This window comes from Anguilla rostrata, chromosome 13 (assembly GCF_018555375.3).
Source record: "Anguilla rostrata isolate EN2019 chromosome 13, ASM1855537v3, whole genome shotgun sequence".
Lineage (NCBI taxonomy): Eukaryota > Metazoa > Chordata > Actinopteri > Anguilliformes > Anguillidae > Anguilla > Anguilla rostrata.
In genome coordinates this window covers 37,617,852-37,640,351 of record NC_057945.1, presented here as the reverse complement: position 1 = coordinate 37,640,351, position 22,500 = coordinate 37,617,852, and the positions used below count along the sequence as shown (strand labels likewise).

The window sequence follows — 22,500 nt, the reverse complement described above, 5'->3', positions numbered from 1 at the left end:
ATGCTTCGTGACGTTGCACGTTGTAACGGAAGGTCTCAGAGATGACGGGCTTCAAACCGAAACGACGCCATCAGTAGCCTGATCCCAGCCCCCAGGTCAAGTGTGTTCGAGGAGCGCAAAACTCAGAAAGCCCTCTGTACGAGGGCGAGAGAGAGAGAGAGAGAGAGAGAGAGAGAAAAAAATTAGGCAGGGCTGGGAACGGTTTCTTGCGAAAACACGCGGGCTCGTGAGGCTATTGTCCGGGGCGGATGCTGTACCTCTCCTCTCCACGTCTGGGTCCCAGGCCGCTGCGCCCAATAGTGTTTTTTGGCTCCTGCTGCCGTATGAGTTCGAGCTGCACGGTTCCACAGGGTTCAGACGCGGCGGCGGCGGCGGAGTTAATTGTTCCAGCGGACGGACCGGCGGCTGCCTGTGCGCGGACAGGCCTGTCCGCGGGAACGCGTCTGTGTGTTTTGGAGCGCTTCGGGGCCGGCGTGCCGTTCGCTATCAGACCGGCCAGCTGGCAAAAGGGAAGGCTACGTGTTTTTTTTTGTTTTTTGTTTTTTTTTCCTCCCTCCCTCCAGAGTTCTCTTGAGGTGAAGCCTGATATGGTGATTTTACGTGTCTAAAAGGAGGAAGTCTGAGACCGCTGTGATTTATATATTTATTTCTCTTTTTTTTTGCTCAAGTTTCTTCCATAAATAGTAACTGTTAAATGAGTTTACGCCATGCAGGATTGTGCTGGTGGATGGATGCCCTGTGCTTTTGTAGTGTATGCTCTGAGTCCTACAGTATGCTGCCATGCACCCTGGGAAAACTCATATTAAAGTTATGGATCACGGTGTACAGTAGTACAGTATTGCTCATCTAAAGAAGGGATGGAAGGAGGGTGGGCCCTTTAGGGTGTTTTTTTTTTTAAAAACTGAAAACCGCAGAAAATAAATCATCAGCTATCTAAATGTAAACTTTAGCTAACTACTTACAGCTAGAATAGATGCACAGTCAGCTACCCGATAAACAAACATCAGCTAGCTAAAGTACTTACACGCTATATTAGTTCACCTGGTTTGTTTTTATTTTAGCTAAACATCTATTCTAGCTGTAGGCAGTTGGAGTCCAACCATAATGGGGGGGTCTGAGACATTTAAACAAGGTATGCCAGGTATGTTGCTCTCATTCTCCCATTTGAAATCACAAATAAGTGTGTGGTATTGCACCTATATGTATATAATGCACAGGGCCAGTGAGCCCTATATGGTGGGGGCCCTGCATTTTTTTGCCTCCCCTCACTCTCCTCCAGCTGGGCCTTGTGTCCCTAATACACCCCAAAATGAGACCTCACACCCCAGACAGACAGATCAAATGTGGAACGTAGTCCACGATCAGTGGCAGTGTGGCTGAATGGGGGTCGGCTTCCATTTTCTCAGCTTGTGGAGTTTGTCTCGGGCCTCGAGAGTATCTGAATCGTTTTCACCCAACCGGGGATTGGGAGCGGGGAGCGGGGAGCGGGGGGCGGGCGGGGGGGGTAAACCCGGTTGCCTCGCGGTCGAGCGCCGGACATGCCTGTGTGATCCACAGAGGTGTCAATCAAATGTCGTCGATCGAAGAGCTGGACGGCTACGGCTCGAGGAAGAGGGTCGAGGGAGGAAGATGAGAAGGGGCTGACGAGGGTTTTTCCTGTTCTCTAAAGCTGCAAGGGAACATCTGTACAGCATGCGCTTCCTGTCACTAATATCTGTGGTGCAAATTTTGATCGTGGGACACGGATGCGTGAGGTTGCTGCAATTTGCATTTTAATTTTGGCATCTAAAGGTCACAGTACCGTGGACTCGAGGAGAGGGGAAACAAGGAAGGCGAAGACTAATGAAGGACAAAGGAAGACGTAAGAGAAGAAGACAGAAAAGAAAAAAGAAAGAGAGACACAGATGGGGAGGAGAGGGAAAAAAAGGAAAAAGCAGCTGTTAGAGGGTGTTTTATGGGTAGTGATGTGGGGGGATGTGTGGAAGTGTGGTGTATGGGTGCCCTGGGTTCTGTGCGTTGGTGTGAATGTGTGGAGTGAAATGGGGGGGGCAGGGGGGCACAGTGGTTTCCCGGCAGGGCTTTTAAAATGTGTTGACGAGTGTAATGGGTCTCGGCACGAAGCTGGCTTGCCGGGGGGAAGTTGTGAACAACGATAAATGAAGGGTTTTTTTTTTTTTTTTTTTTTTTTTTAATAGCCCAGCGTCCTGTTTTCTGCTCTGCTCAGAGTAATGGCAGGGAATGGTGGTGCTGAATGCCCATTCTTCAAGCGGCTGCATTTCCTGCCGGAACTGTCGTTTGACTGTCATCGTACCGGTGGCAGCCGACCGCTAATAATAATGGCGGTGGGGGGAGGGGGGTGGTCTCCCTGCGTCGAAACCGACAGAGTACAGTGCTCAGGGTGCAAAAAAACCCACCAAAAAAAAAAACAAAACCCAACGGCTCTGCTGGATTGGGGAACTGAATTAAACGCCTCCTCGCTGTGTGCGTTTTAGTGCCAGCGCGTGCCCTCCCATTGGTCGAGCTCGCGTTTACGACCGGGCATTCTAAACGCCTAATGTATGTATATTAAATGGAGAAAGAGCTGCGTTTGCTGACTGCAGAACTTGCGGTTCAGAGAGTGGCGTAAATCTCTGCGGCAGCCAGCTGTCTGTCTAGGCGTCGCAGCCGGCTGCTGCGTGGGGAAGTCGCTGGAGTAGGAGGTACTGTTTGGGGCTCCTGTGGCCTTTTTTCTGTTCACAGATTCGGGGAGGGGGGGGGGGAAAACAAGCCTGTGCGATTTGAGGCAGATTTTTCCAGCCTGTGTTTTCCTGTCTGTTTTTGGCACAGTCCTTACAGACAGCACACAGGCAAAGATGACTGGAGTAGGGCAAGGCAGGGCAGGGAAATCCCCCCCCCCCCCCACACACTCCACATGTGTTCAGGGAATACTCTTCACTGGGGGGAAGCAGGCTTCAGCATTAGACAGACTGGCGGTTAGCGTGGTGACCCCACTTAACCACGTTTATTTGCACGTTTAAACGGTCTTTGACCGTGGAAACGTTCGCTTGCGACTGGAATCAAAGCCCTTTTTCTTCTTCTTCTTCTCCTCCTCCTTCTTCTCCTTCTTCTTCTTTTCCCTCTTATCTCTCTTCCTTTCAAGAGGAGGTGAAATGTTCTTTTTATCTCCTCTCGAAAATGAAGCTAATTTTAATTTCCTCATGCGCCCGTGCGCGCGTGCGGGGGGGGGGTGAAGTCTGTCCCGGGCTCATCTTTGATCAGCGAAGAGCGGGAGGAAGAGCGAGCGAGCGACCGCAACCCGCCGCCCCTCATTATCCCGCCGCCGCCTCGCCGCGGCGCCGCACGGAGGCGTCTGATTGGACGGCGGCGGCCCGGGCGATGGAGCGGCTGGGTAATTTTCGCACGGTCGGAAACGGTTGCCGGGGCGTCCGAGGAATGGTAAAAAAAAAAAAAGAACAATGGGTTTTCGTCGCTCTCCCTCCTGACGGGTCCAGTGGAAAAGGCTGAAATTTGGTGGGAGCTGAAATTCGCTGAACCCCCCCCCCCTCTCCAGGGCAGCAATTGCAAACCCGGACGCGGGCGAAATGTCCCGTTGTATGTTGGTCACGTGACCTGCAGCAGTTCATCATCGGGGCACGATCTGCTGGGGCAGCTGCCATGAAAGATGATTTTTTATTTTTTAGGGCCTTTAAGTGATTTTGAGATTTTGCAGGACGGGTGCGATTCGTGTCTCTCCGCCCCGTTATTTTGGGCAGATTGAGAACGTGGGGGGGGTTTTGAATCTGAACGAACATTAGTGGGGAAAACTTGACACTTTTTAAAAATCATCTTTCTAAAAAAAAATAAAAAAAATCCACATCTTCAGAAAGACTCTGCTTTGGTTCGACGCGTTCCTGTTCTTGCGTTCCGTATCGGTCTGCAGTGCGGTACGCGCGTACCCGCTGTAGATTTATGGTTTATTAGCTGCGGGAAGACGATTTACGGAGGACGTGACATTTATGGGAAAGGAGGCGGAGACTCATCCAGACACGCGGCGATGCCGTGTGGCGTGTAGTAGTTCGTATGACCGCTGAGCGCATGATCCCCTGCTAGCCCGATGCTTTGAGGGTCCCCTAAGCACGATGAGATTTAAGGGACCCCCCAAACCCCCCTAAATAATATATATCTTAGAATAATTAGGGGGCCACCTGGCAGCCGCCTGGCAGGCTATGAACAGTACAGAGACCGTGCGCGTTAATAACCGTTCTGTAAATATAGTGGGGAGGTTAGTGGGGGGGGGGAAAGGGGGACGATAGAATGGGAAAGTGAAACAGTGGTGGTTCTGTCGCGCACGATAAAACGCGCGTTTTAATGCGTTTCTCCACGCGCTGACAGACACGTTTGAGGAGTGAGAGCGCGCAGAGGAGCAGATAAGCCTCCCGGGCTGACAGTTTGGCTCTGAGCTCAGACGCTGGAGCATATCGTTTTGTCGATTGAGCCGATGCAGATTTGGGGTACAGAGGACGTCCCTGCGCCCGCCTTAATGTTTCTCCCGTGGGTGTTCTGTACAGAACATTCCTTCTCCTCCACTTTCCTTCTTTCTTTCAGTCTCTCTCTTCCTTCTTCTCTGATGGTAAATGTTCATTTCAAAATTAAATTCTCTCTTGTTTCTCTCTTCCTTGTGTTTGGTTTTTATCCTATTTTTGTATTTGTTTTTGTTGTTTGAGGGGAGTTTATTTAAAAGGCTCAGTTTGAAAGTGAAGTGTTGGTTTTTATGTAATGGTGGAGGTTTTTGTGTGGGAACATCAAAAGTCAAAATCTTTCTCTTTTCCTTTCTCTCTCACTCACCTTTCCTCTCTCTCTCTCTCTCTCTCTCTCTCTCTCTTCATCTCTGTCTTTTTCGCACTCTGTCTCCCACATAAATCCAGAGCCATTAATCCCTCTCGCCAGAAGGAACGGAGTCTCGTACCTTTGGTCTCCTCTGATAGGATAAAAAAACAGGCACGGGGGAATTACCGCGGCGCGCTCGTTCTACAACAGTTCCTCTGATTTTCCAGACGGTAATTCAAGTGTCATTTTGAGTAAAGACCGTCCGCCCTTGCTCCCTTAGCACTCTACAGTCTGGAGATCTCAGGGTTGGGGCTGCGGGTCCCCCCCCCCCCCGTCCTGTTTCAGACACACTTCTATCTTCTCTGTACATCACTACACAAATCCACTAATTGCCTTGATTTATTTACTAGGGTGCCAAGGTCTGCTGACTGGCTCGTCGTTCTCGACTTCCATTGTCCTTTTGCCGATGTATAATGCCTTCATTTGAATGCATCGGATCAGCCTTTAATGCCTGTGCGCATGAGAGAGTTTCATCACGTAGAGTGCAGTTTGTTCTTTGCAAATGGGGGACCAGACGTTCATCTTTGGACCAACGGGTCTACCAAAGTGAAGGCTAGCAGTGGGGAGAGTGAGGCCTTGGTGGGTGGAACCTCGACACGCCGTGTGAACCAGTCAGATGACTTGCCTTTCCGTGGTGGAAGGCTCTGATTGGTTCAGCACGGTGAGTGACCTGCCAACCTCACGGGCAGTGTTGTGACTTGGATAATGGCTTCTCTATTGCTTCCTGGAGGGACTCTTAACCTCCTCAAAAAGCACTTTTCCAGTGAACCCATGACTTTTATTTGCTTAATAAATATTCCTTTCAATCCTCGGATGTTCCAGTTCCATTTAGGTATTTCCATTGTGTGACTTACATCCAGGTGTCTTCCTGTGACATTCCACCAGGCTACCCACCCCCCCACCCCCAGTCAGGAAAAAAAGAGATTAACCATTTAAGGTGTAAGATCACAAATATGTGATTGGAACATTTTTTTAACTGAACATTATTATTTATTTCTTTTAAGTTTATTTAACTGGGACCACATCTAATAAAACAGTGACTTCAAGCTTGACATCTGATGGACTATACAGAGATATAGCTAAATAGCTCATTTTCATCTCTAGTCCCTGGGCAGGTGAACAGGTAATGCTGACGTAACAATCGCTACTGTTAAATGAAAGCAATGGAGTTCTAGAACCTTGACTTAGAATTTTGAAAAAAATTAATTAAAAATTCCAAAAAGCCAACTCTTCCAAGGGTTAAATTCTATTTGTTTCCCTTCTCTGCACCCCAAACCCCCCACCCCCCCCGCTCATCAGTTTTTACCTCATAGAGCGGATTTTACGCAGTTCAGCCCACTAACCCGGGCAGTCCACTGTAAGGACGCGTGTGGATTGATGGACAGACTGACCTTGCGGTGACTCACCAAGAGCAGGGGTGGCAGGGGGCCAGACACCAGTGTGAATTATTGCTGCAGCATATAGGAATGAGGGTGGGGGTTGGGGGATGGGGGAGCCGGGCGGGGGGGCAGTGGGGGGATGGGGGGGTCGGTCCATCCTGATCAGGTGATATCGAGATCTCTCCCTGCTCCAGTTTCCTCTTCCATAAACAACCGCAATATACGTGACATGGACACAGGAGAAGGAAACAACGTTTACATTTAGCCAAGACGCTCTTATCCAGTGTGACTTACACGGCTTATGTTCATTGTTTTTTTTCTTACATGCAATCCGTTTACATGGCTGGATATTTCACAGAAGCAATTTGGCTTAAGTACCTTGTTGAGGGGTGTACTGGCAGGGCCCTGGCTGAGAATCGAACCTGCAGCCTCCCTCAGGCTAGATCACCTGGACGACGAAAGAGTCCTCCTCTGAAAGACCATTGGAGACAGCCTCCTGCTGCAGATGGGACAGTGCTGACAGTGAGCGTGGGATTATTTTGTGTGACAGTGCAGAAGCTGAACTACGGGCTCATAGTGTCCCATAAACATGGCGGCCCTGATGGAGCCCTAGTGTCGAAACGCGTTGGTCCATTTCACTGCCCCTGTTCTAGCCCATTTAATAACGGCTTTTTATCCATTTTTAAACTTGGAGACGGAGCGCCTTGGCCTCTCCCCTCGGTGCCGCACTTTTTAAAGTTTATCCGCTTTCCAGAGGTGGTGTCATCTTCAGGAATCTTTATTCAGCCTCCTGTGAACATGTGACCCGGTGCCTCTGACGGATAGGCCGGGCCGGCTACGGCGAGCTCGGTGCTTATCGTCTCCGCCAAACTGTTCTGGTTCCCGCTGAGGCCGCTGGCGTTTGGCAGCGGAACTGACGCGGCCGCGTGCGACCGACGCACTTCGGTTTCCCTCCGAGGGCAGATTGCGTAAGGGCTTTTGGCTTTGGAAGGCTGCTTTTTTGGCTTTTTTTTTTTTTTTGTTTTTGGCAGTGGATCCGCTATCTATCCATTGTTCTTCTTCTAGTTTATTCTGCGCGCAACAAAAGCACGTACAGTCCTTTTTTTCTGTTTGTTTATTTTGTTTTACCTCCCTCCCTCCCTCCCTCCCTCCCTCTCGACGCTTAATCCTCCTCTCCCTTCATTCATAAACATGGCTCTCCTCCCTTTCCCTGCTGAGCTGCGAGGGGCTTATTGAGTCGTTTATTCCTCCATTGTCTCTCGTTTTTTGCCCCGCCCAGCCCGCCCCGCTCGGCTCCCGAAAAGGTGGCTTTGTGGTGCTTTTTTTCCGTTTAGCCCGAGAAGGCTTACGTCTGAAAGGCTGCCGGTTCGATTCCCAGGAGACTCGGTGCCATTGTGCCCCTCGAACGAGGTTCTTTAGCTTAAGCACTTCAGCAAACATCAAGCTGTTTGAATGGATAATTTGTAAAAAAAAAAAAAAATTTAAATGCGAGCTGTATAGGCAAAGCTGGCCCTGGATATGAGTGCTCGTTTGGGCAACTAATGAGACTAATGCGTTTGGGGTTTCCCAGGCTGGGCTTGCATTCAGTCGCATTTAATTCTGTTGTGCAACACCACCCTATAGCTTCCCAACCCAAATTTTTTTTAATAATGCACTTGCATAAGATTAGATTTGCCCAAATGAATGGGTTTACTATATGCAGCTTTCTCTATTTGCCGACATGCATTTTCAAAGGAGAATTGCAGTATTAATTTCATCGCTAATGTGTTTTTCTCTCTCTCTCTCTCTCTCTCTTCATGTTCTTCACAGAAGGCCCAAGGCATTCAGAAACGCGAGAACACTTGAATAATAAACTTGGAAATGGAGAATTTTCTTTTTTTTTTCCGGTTTAATAAATGGGTTCATTAAAACCATAATCGTTCTGTAAGCAAAGGGCTCGTGGCTTGAAGGAGTTATTACCGCAGTCTGCGGTGTCAGTCAGACACCAGGCTCTATAAATATCACTCCACTGAGACTGAAAACGCAGTTTTAATATCTCAACAGATGATCTCTGTTCAGAGTGAAGGAACGAGATGACTGGGCTGCTTCGTTGATAACTTTTTTTAATCAACGCGTTCATAGAGAGATAATTTATAACACAGACTGATACACAGACTTTTAGATGCAAGCTATCTGTTTCTTACTCTTGGGGAAGATGATTTTTTTTTTAAGAATGTGTTATGATGCTTCATTTTGAAACAGAAACCCTTTTTAATTAGGCTTTTTGCCCCTATGGTTTGGGCCCATCCACTTGGAAAATATTTGATTAATTAGCCAAGTATGGGATTTCATGTACATCCAATTTTATATCAATTGGTGGGATTTAACAATATATATATACTTAATCGTTTTCCGTGAAAATATTGAAATATAATTTCATGCGAACCTATATTATATAAGTAAATAAAGCTGGTGGTTGTGCAGTTAAAGTGAGGTAGAAGCCAGACACAGGCTTGCTTGGCTCATACAGAGATGAAGCAGAAGGAAACTGTGTATTGTGAGATAATAACAAACCCGGTTGGAGTTGGCGGTTTTGCTTTGCCTTGTTGCACATAGAGACTGTTTCTGGGTAAACAGCAGTTTGAGGCTTTTCTGCAGTATGGCTTGGGGGCCCTTCTCTTGCACTGCATTGTCCTGGCATGGGAATGTTCGCAGCTAAGCACTGTCAGCGATTGGCTGGCCCCGGCTGTCAGCGATTGGCTGGCACCGGCTCTCAGCAATTGACTGGCCTTGGCTATCAGCGATTGGCTGGCACCGGCTCTCAGCAATTGGCTGGCCTTGGCTATCTACGATTGGCTGACCCCGGCTCTCAGTGATTGACTGGCCCTGGTTCTCTGTGATTGGCTGACCCGGGCTCTCAGCAATTGCCTGGCCTTGACTCACAGCGATTGGCTGGCCCTGGCTCTCAGCGATTGGCTAGCCCCGGCTCTCAGCGATTGGCTGGCTCCATCTGAATGCCGCTGCCAGCCGTAAGCATCACCATCCACGTTGGTGCTGTAAGTGCAGCAGCGGCGGCTTGGCGGACTGACGCTCTCCTGGAGACGATGTGTTTGTGAGAACTTCTCCAGCCGAGTGCTGGAAACCCACCAAATTTTAACATTTATTTTGTTCCCCTTGTGCAGTGTAAGAGGAACACACGAGCGCTCTAGCATAAAGGAAGGAATGAGAGACAAACGCTGAGCCTCAGTACACTTTTCATTTTGACTGAGAGAGAGAGAGAGAGAGAGAGAGAGAGGGAGGGAGGGAGGGAGGGAGGGAGAGAGCACAAAATCTTTTATTTCCCGACCGGTTTTCATCATACCCAACCCTGACAGCTGAGAGAGAAACGGAGAGGGAGAGTGACTGACAGAAAGACAGGCGCAGAGAAGGAAAGAGAGAGAGAGTCAGCGGGAGGGAGAAAAGGGAGGAATACTCTCGGAGAAAGAGATGAGACAGAGAAGAGTGAGACACAGAGAAAGGCAGTATAAGAAATCATTTCTTGATACAAACTTCTCCATCACTAAGAGCCAGCACCCAGTGCAATGTTATGAGCAGTTTCATTTTTCATCAGAGTTGTGTAAAAACCTTGTATGTCCTTTTTTTTGCCGTTTTTGTTTAACACACATTGAAAGTTCTCATCCAGCTTTATGTATTGTCGGAGTTTTGTAACTCTCTGAACAATGGAACATTCACCTTGCACTTTTTCCAAAATGGTGCGTCGGCCTTCCGAACTCAACAAAATGAAAAGGCGCTCGATTAAAAGCGCACAATTAAAAGCGCGCGACTGAAAGCGCTCGATTAAAAGCGCACAATTAAAAGTGCACAATTAAAAGTCCTCGATTAACAGCGCATGAAGGGGATCAAGAGATTACAACTTATTTTATTTTCAAGGCCTTGAGTTGTAATCTCGTGCTTGATTAATCACTGGAGTGCGGGACTCCGTGCCCCTTTCAATTTGTAAGAGTTTAATAACTCAACAACTAATAAAGTTTGTTCAAGACCCCAAATGGTAAAATTATGGAAAATATTAGAAGTTTTTTTTTTGCTGCTGTTCCTGAGAATTTCCTTTTATGGATGTAGAAAGTTTGTGCGTGACATAGGGGATATACCGCACATTTACATTTTTGGTGCATCCCACTCTCAAGCAAAGCTTCTCCTTTTTCTGTGGTAATTACCTGGTGCGTCTTTTCACCAGGTTATTTTCTGAAACACTTGTTTCTTTGGGTCAGGACATGATTTGATTTGTGAACTGGGGTGTCGCCAGCACCACAGAGCCACGGCAGGCCTCTGTAAACTCCTAATGAAAATCATATTCTCTCGCTGATGACTACCGTACTGGAAGAGATTCATTCCCCTGGGACGGGCCCCAACATTTTGAAGAATAATTAACCCTCCTGTTATGTTGCGGATCAAATTGACCCTTTTTAAAGTTTGAAAATCTAGGAAAAATACTTAAAATTATTTTTTCAGTATGAAACTTCTTCTACTGGCCTTAATTAGTGTAATCAACATTTTAAATGAAAATGGTTCATTTCATGTATTTGCAAACCCCCCCTGTATGGGGATTGACCCGGGAACATTTTTGCTGTACCTAAAAAATGAACAGAACAGGAGGGTTAAATGACTCAGACCCCGTAAAATCGGAGCGCGACGAAGCGCTCTGAAACTGCTTGATGTCACTTCGCTCCACTGAAAAGATCAAACCCCCCGCCCCCCCCCCCGCCCCCCCCCTTGTCCCCCGCCCCGTCCCTCTCCACGGGGGTTCGATATTGAACTCCCTCTGAGGCCTGAAGCAGCCATCAGTTTTTTTATCCTGCATTGATTAGTTCTGTCTGGCTTCCCCTTTGGGGGGTACCCCATAAGTAAGCGCAGCATTTATAGCATTTCTGTGAGCGTCTAGCTCTCCTCCGTCACTGAAGGCTGAAAATGGGAGGGGCTCTTACCAGCACTGGAGCAGGGACACCACTGCCCATGGGATGCCGTTTGGTCTGATGCGTTATTCCTCATGGGTGCTGTTGGGTCCAGTTTTCATTTTAAGGTGTCTAGCCAGAATTTTCCAGAATTACCTGCTCAGCTTATGTTCTTTTTAAAAATTTTTTACATGCAATCTATTTATACTGGCTGGATATTTGCTGAAACAGTTTGGGTTCAGTGCCTTGCTCAAGCGTAGCCCCCCCAACCCCACCTGGGGGTCGAACCTATGACCTCAGAGTTGAAAGAGGAGTTCCCTCTCCGTTAGGCTCCTCCTCTAAAGAGTGTGTGTGACGATACCTGACTGACACCCGCTCTCCTCCCGCGTCTCTCTTCCAGAACCATGTGAGGACCGTGCGACAGGGTGTCAGAGTTTTAAAGAGCAGAGCCGGACGCTGTCCCGTCCCGCGAACCCCTCCTGAAGCTCCCCCCACCTCCCCGCGCTCCTCAGCGAGGGACGCCGGCGGTATGGCGGGCGGGCCTGATTTTCGGCGGGGTCCGTCTCCCCGCCCGCGGGGACGCTTGGGGCTCCTGGCGCTCTGGCTGTCGCTCCTGGCCGCCCCGCTCCCGCGTGTCGCGGCCGGCGGGAGCTCGTTCCGCGGCTTCCGGCCCGAGCGGCGGGACTGGCCCTTCAACCACCTGACCGTGCACCGGGCGACGGGCGCGGTCTACGTGGGCGCGGTCAACCGCGTCTACAAGCTCTCGGCCAACCTGACGCTGCTGGTGTCCCACGACACGGGGCCCGAGGCCGACAACAAGGCCTGCTACCCGCCCCAGACCGTGCAGCCCTGCGCCGAGCCCCTGGCCCCCACCGACAACGTCAACAAGATGCTGCTGGTGGACTACGAGCGGAGCCGCCTGCTGGCCTGCGGGAGCCTGCACCAGGGGGTCTGCCGGCTGCTCCGCCTGGAGGACCTCTTCACCCTCGCCGAGCCGTCCCACCGCAAGGAGCACTACCTGTCCAGCGTGGACCGGACGGGCACCATGTACGGCGTGCTGGTGCCCCGGCCTGGGCGGGACGCCACGCTGTTCGTGGGCACGGCGGTGGGCGGGAAGCAGGACTACTTCCCCACGCTGTCCAGCCGCAAGCTGCCGCGGGACCCCGAGTCGTCGGCCATGCTGGACTACGAGATGCACAGCGACTTCGTCTCGTCGCTGGTGAAGATCCCGTCGGACACGCTGGCGCTGGTGCCGCGCTTCGACATCTACTACGTCTACGGCTTCGCCAGCGGCGGCTTCGTCTACTTCCTGACGGTGCAGCCGGAGACGGGCGAGGGCGGGGCGGGCGTGGCGGACGGCGGCGGCGGGGTCGGAGGCGGCGGAGGCGGCGGCGCCGACCTCTTCTACACCTCGCGCGTGGTGCGCCTCTGCGAGGGCGACAACAAGTTCCACTCGTACGCCTCGCTGCCGCTGGGCTGCGCGCGGCGCGGCGTGGAGTACCGCCTCCTGCAGGCCGCGCACCTCGGCAAGCCGGGCCGCGCGCTCGCCGCCGCGCTCAACGTCAGCGCCCGCGACGACGTGCTCTTCGCCGTCTTCTCCAAGGGCCAGAAGCGCTACCACCGGCCGCCCGACGACTCCGCCCTCTGCGCGTTCAGCGTGCGCGAGATCAACGCCCGCGTGCGCGAGCGGCTGCGCTCCTGCTACCAGGGCGAGGGCCACCTGGAGCTGCACTGGCTGCTGGGAAAGGACGTGCGCTGCACCAAGGCGGTACGGTTTTGAGGCACGAATGCTGCATGCATAGATAGGAATGTAAATATTCACAAATTCAAGCGGGGGGGGGGTGGGGCGGGTTTCTATATTTGGTGATCCCTGAAGTGTTCATATCTGTCGACAGTGCGCTCTTTCATAAACTGGCCTACCGAGAGACAAAGAGTGAGAGAGAGAGAAGGAGACGGCGTGCCCACACACTGCTCTGTGTGTTAGTGTGTGTGTGCGTGTGTGTGTATTTGTGTGTGTGTGTGTGTGTGTGTGTGTGTGTTAGTGTGTTAGTGTGTTTGTGTGTTAGTGTGTGTGTGTGTGTGTGTGTTAGTGTGTTTGTGTGTTAGTTTGTGTGTGTGTGTGTGTGTGTGTGTGTGTGTGTGTGTGTTAGTGTGTTTGTGTGTATTTGTGTGTGTGTGTGTGTGTTTGTGTATGTGACTTGGTTTAATGACTTCCCCTCTGAGAGCTGAAGCTCAGTGGTGCCTTTGTGTTAATTCCCCAGAGGGGCTCCACTGCCCCTTTAATAGAGAGAGAGAATTCAGCACCGGCAGGAGGTGAGTCCCAGAGGTGACTGGTACAGAGAGAGAGCGAGAGAGAGAGAGAGAAAGAGAGAGAGAGAGGGAGGGGGACAGAGGGAGAGAGACAAAAAGAGAGAGAAAAGAGGAGAGAGAGGGAACGGGAGAGAGAGCAGCGGTGACTGAGAGAGAGATTAAAAAAAATAAAAATGGGGGAAAGAGGGACGAAACTAGTTAAATTCTAACGTAACACTCCAAATTCCAAATAAGAACACGATCACCGTATGTCTGTGTGTTCCTCTAAAAGCACACAGCTGTGTAAAGTGGGAGAGAACATCGGTGCCCTCGGGTGTTGAAGCGGGCCTCACAAGCCCGTGTAAATCCAGCAGAGGGCCGTCCTTGCAGCGGGCTAACGGCTAACGGCGCCGCGTGCGTGAGTGACGGGGAGAGATGGTGCCGATATTCGGTTCCGTCTCCTCCGCTCTCCCTCCCCTCCGGCTGGCGGGGTAGCTGATCGGGACGGCCTCCGGTTGGTCACAAAGTTTGGATGACAAGTGCGGACGGCCTTTTGATTCCCCCAACAAGTGCTCTCCGTCGTCCCTGCCGCACGCGGACAGCCCACAGCCCACGCGGGCCGGGTGCAAGGAAGCCGCTTTGTTGGGTTCATATGGGTTTGGATGCCTCCTACTTCAACACCTGAGGCCCCCGATTCTCTCTGGCCCTTCACACAGACATCCTCCTCCTCAGCTGTGCTGTTCTGAAGGAATACGCACACATCACTCTTTCGCTCTCTCTGTTTCTTTCTGCTCTTGTTCTCTCTCACACCTCTCTCTTCGCTTCTCTCTCTGTGTCACATCTGTCTCATCTTCTGTCTCTCGGTCACATCTATTCTCAGTTCTGTCTGCTCTCTCTCTCTCTCTCTCTCTCTGTTTCACTTTCTGTCTCTCTCCCACACACTCACACATCTCACACTCTTTTATCTCTCTGTCTCTCGCACTCTGTCTCTCTCTCTTTCTGTCTCCCCCTGTCTCTTACATGCTCTCTCTCTCTCTCTCCCTCTCTCTCTCTCTCTGCCTCTCTAACTGACCGCCCCTCCCCTCTCTCTCTCTCTCTCTCTCTGCCTCTCTAACTGACCCCCCCTCCCTCCTCTCGTTCTCCAGCCTGTCCCCATCGATGACTCCTTCTGTGGGCTGGACATTAACCAGCCCCTGGGGGGCAGCCAGCTGGTGAGCGGCCTGGTGCTGTACGCGGAGTCCAGGGACCGGCTCAGCGCCGTGTCCTCCTACGTCCACGCCGGCCGCTGCGTGGCCTTCCTGGGCACCCGCAGCGGCCGTCTGAAGAAGGTGAGTCTGCCCCAGAGGAGCCAATCAGAGCGCAGCTCGCAAAGGCCTGAGAACCACACGCTAGGGGGCGCTATATGGGTTGCTCACAGTGGCCTGAGAACCAATCAGGAAGCTCTATATGGGTGAGGGGGGGAAGGGGTAAGTTAGGACGTTTCCAAAGGCTGTGGCTGACACAGGCCCTCAAAAATTGTGTTGTAATGGTGCTGGGGTGGGGTGGGGTGGGGTGGCCTGGGGTGGTGGGGCCCAATGTGGGGGTCTTATCATGGGGCCCAAAATCCATGGCGGTGCCCCTGGACCCAGTAGACAGAACAGTTTTGAGCAGAAAATAAAACTCCCCACAGACTACGGAACAAAAGAGGCTTAACACCGAGGCGCGGGACAAGGAGATTACGCACATGCTCAGAAGAGTGCCTGGACTGATGATAGCAGCAGCAGTGAGATGAGACCAATCTACACTTGAGCTAAAGACATGTAGTCATGGAACATCTTACTCTTATCTGTAGCATTGCGAGCTATCATGCAATCATAAGTGATTTGCTCCTGCGAGTGGAACACCACAGAAAAAGAAAAAAAAATTATTTGTCTCAGACTTAGGGGTGTGTAAAATGTATCCTGTATTCTCCTGACTATCATCACTGAATGATCGCTGATTAGAGACTAATGTCTGTGAACTGGGATTTCAGTCAGAGCGAAAGACGGGCCACTTGGGGGCCTACCGCTGCAGCAAGATGAGTGGAGTAAAATAAAATGGCATCAAACAGGAAGTTTGCTTGCTGGGGATGGGTGCGTGACACTGCATGCTAATGTTAGATCGTCTATTAGTCCACGGGAAGGTGGGTGAGCTGGAGATGAGTTTGGTGGGGGGGTGAGAGGCCAGAAGAAGAAGGGGGGGGGACCCAAAAAAACCCTCCTTTCAGAGTATTTCAGGTGTGGAGCCAGGGGGAAAGGGAAACTGACCCATATGGCCAAAAATTCATCAGCCAATTTCACTGCTATACCAGCCACCTAGATATTTCATATGGAAAAGGACCTCCAAGCAATGGGTGGTTTCCTCCCAAAGTAGCTTGCAGATAAACTCACCCGCATTTGGCGGGTGGCTGGTGTTAATACCCCACCCTGTGTGGTGCCGGTCAGACTGCGTACAAGAACAAGAAAACCAGGAAGCGTTTACTCCCTTACTCTGAAATCTCACGCGGGGAAAGTGTTGCGTTTGGCACGCTCGGAGCTGAAGTAGGTCTCGATCTTATCCGCCGGACAGAAAATTATTAATGAACAGACAGAGAGCTTTCTGAACACATGATTGCCCGCTGAATGATAGATATCTCTGCAGCACGAGGGTATCAACAACACGTTTGGCTCCGCAGCTTGGCCCTGCTCCATTACTTTCCTGGAGGTCCAAAGCCTCCTTTGATTCTGCAGGAGAAGTTATTTTTAGGTTAATAGAGTTTTATTTGTTTTTTTTTCATCTGTATGTTGCTGTGCCCTGATTCACTGATAACATTCCGCATGTGAAGTTCACCGCACCAGTTTAACCCTTATCTGAAAGTCATTTCAGCTTGCTTAGGCTGAAAGAGCACTTAGTGCAAATCCATGCTTCACGGTTTAACAATGTATTCCATGCGATGGAAGTACATTATATTTCGTATATGTTGACTGCAATACATTACATTACAGGCATTTAGCAGACGCTCTTATCCAGAGCGACTTACACAACTATTTTACATAGCATTTTTACATTGTATCCATTTATACAGCTGGATATATACTGAAGCAATGCAGGTTAAGTACCTTGCTCAAGGGTACAACGGCAGTGTCCTTACCCGGGAATCGAACCTGCGACCTTTCGGTTACAAGTCTAGTTCCTTACCCACTGTGCTACACTCCGTCCTAAAAAGACTAGCCAGTCCCAAGAAGTGACACTAAAATGAGAGATGATGATACAGATTTATAAGATTATAAACGAGGAGCCAGAAATGCTGTACTGTGTTTCACCGAGCATTGGCCTCCTCTGATTGGCTGGTGGAGGAGCGACTGAACGGAACCTTTGGCCGGCTTACTTCCTGCCATTCTTTCCAGCGGCTGACGGCCCCGTGCGGGACTGTGTCCCACGGTTCTGCACCCTGTGCGCGCGAGGGGAAGAAATTCAAGGGCATCGGGTCCGTTTGCAAAACAGCAGAACAATAATTCAGACCTCCGGGGGGCTGAAGTTAGAACAATGACCGCAGTGTGTTCCAGTCGGCCTGCGGCACGCTCCGCGCCCTACATTTACGGGTGCCGGCCGGTGGGGGGGGGGGCTGTTTCTGGTTTACGGGGCAGAATGGAGACGTGACTTCCTCCTTTAAGGGGGGGGGGGGGGGGGTGCACTGAGGGGTCCAGATGGCATCAGCAGCTGCATGCCTGATCAGCTGCCAGGGCCCACAGCCCCAGTGTCCAGCATGCCCATCGGAGGCCCATCTGCGCTGCCCTGCTTCTCCAGACTCTGCGAACAGGAGGGGGGCTTGGAGTTGGAGTTTTTTGCCCACCCCCCTCCCCCCTGCAAGTCTCCGGCACTGCACCTCCTTGCTCTATGTTTCTGTGGGATACATGTTCTTACTCAGGAGGATTGTGGTGACGGGCGTGTGTTTGTGTGTGTGTGTGTGTGTGTGTGTGTGTAATGCAAACAGCAGTTTTCTATCAAGATTCCGAGCCCACCACCATCAGGCCCACAGTTCCAACCTCACTTAACACTGCACCCTGAATATTGATGATTTTAAATTGAGTATTGAGGTACACCACACAATGCGCTTGAGTCTCATAGCGACACTGCATCTGTGTACACACAAGCGCACTTCTTTATATCACAGCTATTCAACGTTTTACATAATGTGTGTACCGATGCTTCAATCAGTCAATCAAAATTTATTTCTATAGCACACTTCATACATGGAGGCAACCCAGTGTGCTTTACATAAATAAAAGCAAAAGGAACAAAGAAAGTACAAAGTACATAAAATAGAATAAAATTTAAAAAAACATAGTGACTAGGGAATGACTAGTGGTCTACTTCCACAATTAAAGTGCAGTAAGCATAGAGTGCAAGTCAATCATAGGCACATGAAAAGAGAAAAGTTTTTAACCTGGATTTAAAAATTGCTACATTTGGGGCACATCTAAGCTCGCGTCACAGGATTTATTTTCATGTTCATTTGCTGTTAAAGAAGCCCCCTTACCTGAGATGAACCGTGCGGTTCTGATGTGCCATTGAGTCCCATAGGTGGTGCAGTCACCAGTAAACCCTTTTAATCTGTCCTCTATTATAGCAGCTCTGGATAGCGCCCGGATACACGGTGTTCCTCCTTTGATATTTTAACCGCTTCAATTCACGGTAACCGTAGAAACACATTTAGTTTTTGTTTCCTGCACATTGGCACACTGTGTGTATGACTTGGACGGAGAGCATTTTTCCAGCATGCGAGCACTCGCTCTTCAACTTCACACTCCTTGTGTTGCTGTCAACAGACCCGACCAGCTTGGCGCTACCGTAGCGCTATTAAAGTTTATTATTCCTCTTTTGAAATTTTGAAATGTCAACGGTGTAACTGACCGGCTCTCGTCCGGCGCTCGCGGGTATCCAGATTACCCGCTCTTGGCGTCGTTCGGCATAACAGCCTCGCCGATCGCTCTTTGGACAAAAGCAGCCGCCGGACGCGCGAATTCACGCGAATGCGAATTTGAGCGCTCTTGCTGTTGGCTGCGCAGTATCGTGCTGAAAGGCTAAGCGTCCGATACTGCGTGGGGGGGGAAATGGCTGGCGGAGAATGAAAAGCACAGCGTCTGCTTTTTGAAGGTGGTTATCCTGCAGGGTGACCGCAGCCTCAGTCGGTTTGGCTTTGTGAGTTTAATCTTTTTGAGTCTCCAGGTGGCGCTGTTCCCCACCCCTTCTGAGGATTCCATCTTAAACCAGCCTAAGCCGGTCAAGGTTAACCAGACGCTCTTATCAAGAGCGACTTACACAACTTTTTTTTTACATAGCATTTACATTGCATCCATTTATTCAGCTGGATATATATACTGAAGCAATGCAGGTTAGGTACCTTGCTCAAGGGCACAACGACAGTGTCCAACCTGGGAAGCTGTGGTTTTTTTTGACACTTTTAGCTGGTCAACCGGCCGTTCACTATCTGACCTGCCTACGTGGTCAGCTAGTCCACCAGCTTGACCACCAGCTTACGCTACCGGCTTCAGCAGCTTAGACCAGCTAGAGACCAGCTTTGACTGGCCACAGAGCAGCTATAATCAGCTCCAAGTGTCGAGAACACAGCTCTGACCATCTTAAACCGGCTTAGAAACTCGGCCGGGAATTTTCAGCAGGGGCTCGTCTTTCTCCAACTCTTTCGGAGAGGGAGAGAGGGAGCGAGAGAGATAGAGATAGATAGAGAGAGAAGAAGAATCTCTGAGGAACACAGAGGGGCCTTTATGCCGTAGAAATATGGCCTTTGGGTCTGGGGATGAGCGGTACATGTAAGGAGCAGCATACTGTCCGCCCCTCCCAAAGACACTCTTCTCACAAAGCCGGTACAAATGGGTCGAGCATACAGGGATTCTTATGTTCTCCTGAGCCCGGGAATCCGCTCTCTTTCTCTCTTCCTGTCCCGCTTTGTTTATAGTACCCTCCTCCATCCTTCTCTCTCTCTGTCTCTCTCTGAGCATAAATTGAACAGAACAATTGCTTTATCTATGATAACAACAACAAACAACACTAATAATAATCATTATTATTATTATTATTATTATTATTATAAAAGGAAAAGGAAAATAAAAATAACTTAATTAAATTAATACATTTGGTTGTCAGTCATTGTTCCTCAAATTATGACAGGCAAAGATGTACTTTGCTGCTGTTGGAGCTGCTGGCCCTTCTAGCAGGATATGTAGTTTCTTCACGGTTGTTTGAGAAGAGAAGTCTTTTATAATTCGAGATACTTTGTTGAAGTAATTTGTCCTAATTTCTGAACATTTTCCACAATGTAGGAGAAAGTGGACCTCTGTTTCCACCTCTTCTGTCGTACAGTGACCTCATATACTGTACGTTCTTATTTTGGTAACCGTGCATTCTGGTGTTGGCCTTTTTCACTTGCAGGGGTGTGGTCGCTGAGCCAGGCCTTGGTCAGGATCTGTCTCTGCTTTGTATCTCGGACAGAGGAGAGATACTCAGCTAATGTGTCGTCTGTTTTTAGGGTCCGATAGCAATCTAGCTTATTCGTTTTTGGTTATCCCAAAATCGTCCTAGTATTCCAGATAAGAGAATTTGGTCTGTTTCATAACTTTACGTGCTGTGTGCTTACTCACGCGTTTACTCTGATTTGCGGGTAAGCAGTGCTGGTGTGAGGCTGCTCTGTGTTTTGTGTTAGTTGGGTTATTGGGTCAGTCGGCTTCATTACCAGCCGGCTGAGAGGACTCTTCTCATGACTGAGCTCCTGGGGCTTTCATTGCTTTAAATTGTAATGTGTCCCGCGGGCTTGCATTGAGGTGCGTCCAGAATTCTAATGCTCTTTTTTTTTGGGTATGAATAATTAATGGATAATGGGATAATTCTGCCCTGCATGCATTATTTGGTGTTTTCCTTTGTACTTGTAGAATGTTTCTACAAAATTGTGCATGCAGGGTCTCTATTGGATGCTTGTCCTGTTTATAATAGTTCTGCTAGCTGAGTGGACCCCATACCTCACTTCCATACAGCGCAATGGGCTGGATAACAATATAAAAGATTTTTTAACCCGATTTTAAATAGTTTAACAGTTGTTTGAAGTTTCCTTTTTATTGTATAGAGTGCTCTTTGAGCATGTTCTTTTATTGCATTCACTGCCATGCTAAAGCTCCCTGATGCTGTAATTACCAGACCAAGGTAGGTGTAATTCAGGGTATGTTCTATGTTCTAGGGTGTTGCCTAGAAAATTACCAGAACCTGTTCTCCTGACATTTGGCTTTTTTTTGGGAAGATCATTACTTTTGTCTTTTTTAAGTTTACTGTCAGGGCCCAGTTCTGACAGAAATCCTCCACCAGAGTTCTACGGTAACCCTTCTTCAGTGGGTGACAGCAGAACCAGGTCATCTTCATCTCTCTCTCTCTCTCTCCTGTCTTTCCCTCTCTGTCTCTCTCTCTGGCCAGTGCCCAGTTAATTCGCAAGTATTCGCAACGTTGATTTCCTCTTTCTCAATTGCTTCTCTCTCTCGTTCTGTCTCTGCCTCTCTCCCTCTCTCTCTCTCTCTCTCTCTCTCGTTCTGTCTCTGTCTCTCTCCTCCGTATCTTCCCCGCTCTTTCCGTCTTTTACTCTAGTGAAGTTGAGCTGGTAACAAGAACAAGACAGGGCATCTCTAGGGGGTTTATTCTGCTAATCCCATTTCTAATAATAAAACGGCATCAACACTGTATGTCTGTAGACAAACGAACAGTAGACCGACTCAGATCACTCTGAATGCGATGGTTAATGGTTCCGGTCCCACCTTAATGTGTTCTGTCCTCTGCAGCTACACCCTTAGAGCCACACCTCTCAGGACTGCAAACAGACTTGTTTTGAAGCAGCTGGATGGTGTAATGCTTTGATTGCTGGAGGTAAACCTTGAAATCAATCCTTCATTTATGTGTGCACGAATCAGCCACGGCGACTGGCGACTTTTTTCCAAATATTAGTTTCCTGGCGGGAGAAGTGTAATGCGATAGGCTGGGGATAGTTAGCTCCGCTAGCACTCGGCATAAGGATCTCCTCTGCGCTGGAATGCAGTTGTCCTCGCCGTCTCGGGCGTTTGTGGGTAAATTCGATTGGTCGCCTGGCGAGCCCCGAGCGGAACGACCCGGGAACTGCGGACTCCGCCACCATCTGCCAGCCTCTGCAGCTGGAGCGGCGGGAATCGGCGGCGGTTTCAAAAGCCGTCTCTCATTTATTCTGCTCACAGCGTTCTGTTGTTTTCGGATCAGCTATGAGGGCCACCCAACCCCCCCCCCCCCCCACCACCCCACCCCACCCCCCTCGCCAAAGACGCGTCCCCGTCCGCCGCCTAGCCCAACGGGGGCCGCAGCCTCGCGCGCAAGCGCCAGCTCCTCAAAGCGAACGGAGCGTTTGAAAGACATCAAAGTGCAGGCTTTCTAAAAAATAAAAAAAAAGACCAATCAAACAATCCCCAAATTAGGCTCTCTGACCGCGGGCCCCTCTTGAAGAGCGAGGCGCAGGGGTGCAGCGGGGACTGGAGACAGAAGAAGCGGTTTCAACGGAACAGCTTCAGACGACTCGACTCAAAAGCAAGTGGCTTTTTGGTTGTTGTTGTTTTTTTAAATTCCAGACACTTGGAGGAGACCGAGCGACTTACACCACTTCTGCCATTTTACGTAGTTACCATTTACTGCAGCTGGATATACACTGCAGCAATTTGGATTGGGTATCTTGCTATGGCACAGCATTGTGCTACCTGGGAGTCAAACCTGCAACCTTTGAGTTGCCAGCCTAGTTGCCTAACCATTATACTACACGAAACCTCCACATTTTCATCATTAAAAAATGAAAGTCAATGAGGCTGAACATCATTAGGACATCAATCCTGAAAATAAGCCTGATTGTTTTAAATTAAAAGGCCTCAAACTAGTTCTGGCCTGTGTCATGAAGTCTGATTATAATCCAAACAGATTTATTAGACAGAGGACTTAAGTGATTATTATTCAACAGATGTAATAGTCAC

At 49.7% G+C, this 22,500-nt stretch overlaps 1 protein-coding gene across 1 annotated transcript in view; it reads left to right on the top strand.

Annotated features, from left to right (window-relative positions):
- The window catches only part of LOC135237378 (plexin-A2-like), a 79,979-nt gene that overhangs the window by 8,887 nt on the left and 48,592 nt on the right, over nucleotides 1–22,500 (top strand). Inside the window, 2 exon segments of the mRNA XM_064304493.1 lie at nucleotides 11,574–12,941; nucleotides 14,608–14,790. Coding sequence (XP_064160563.1) covers nucleotides 11,703–12,941; nucleotides 14,608–14,790 — 1,422 coding nt within the window. The 5' untranslated portion in view covers nucleotides 11,574–11,702.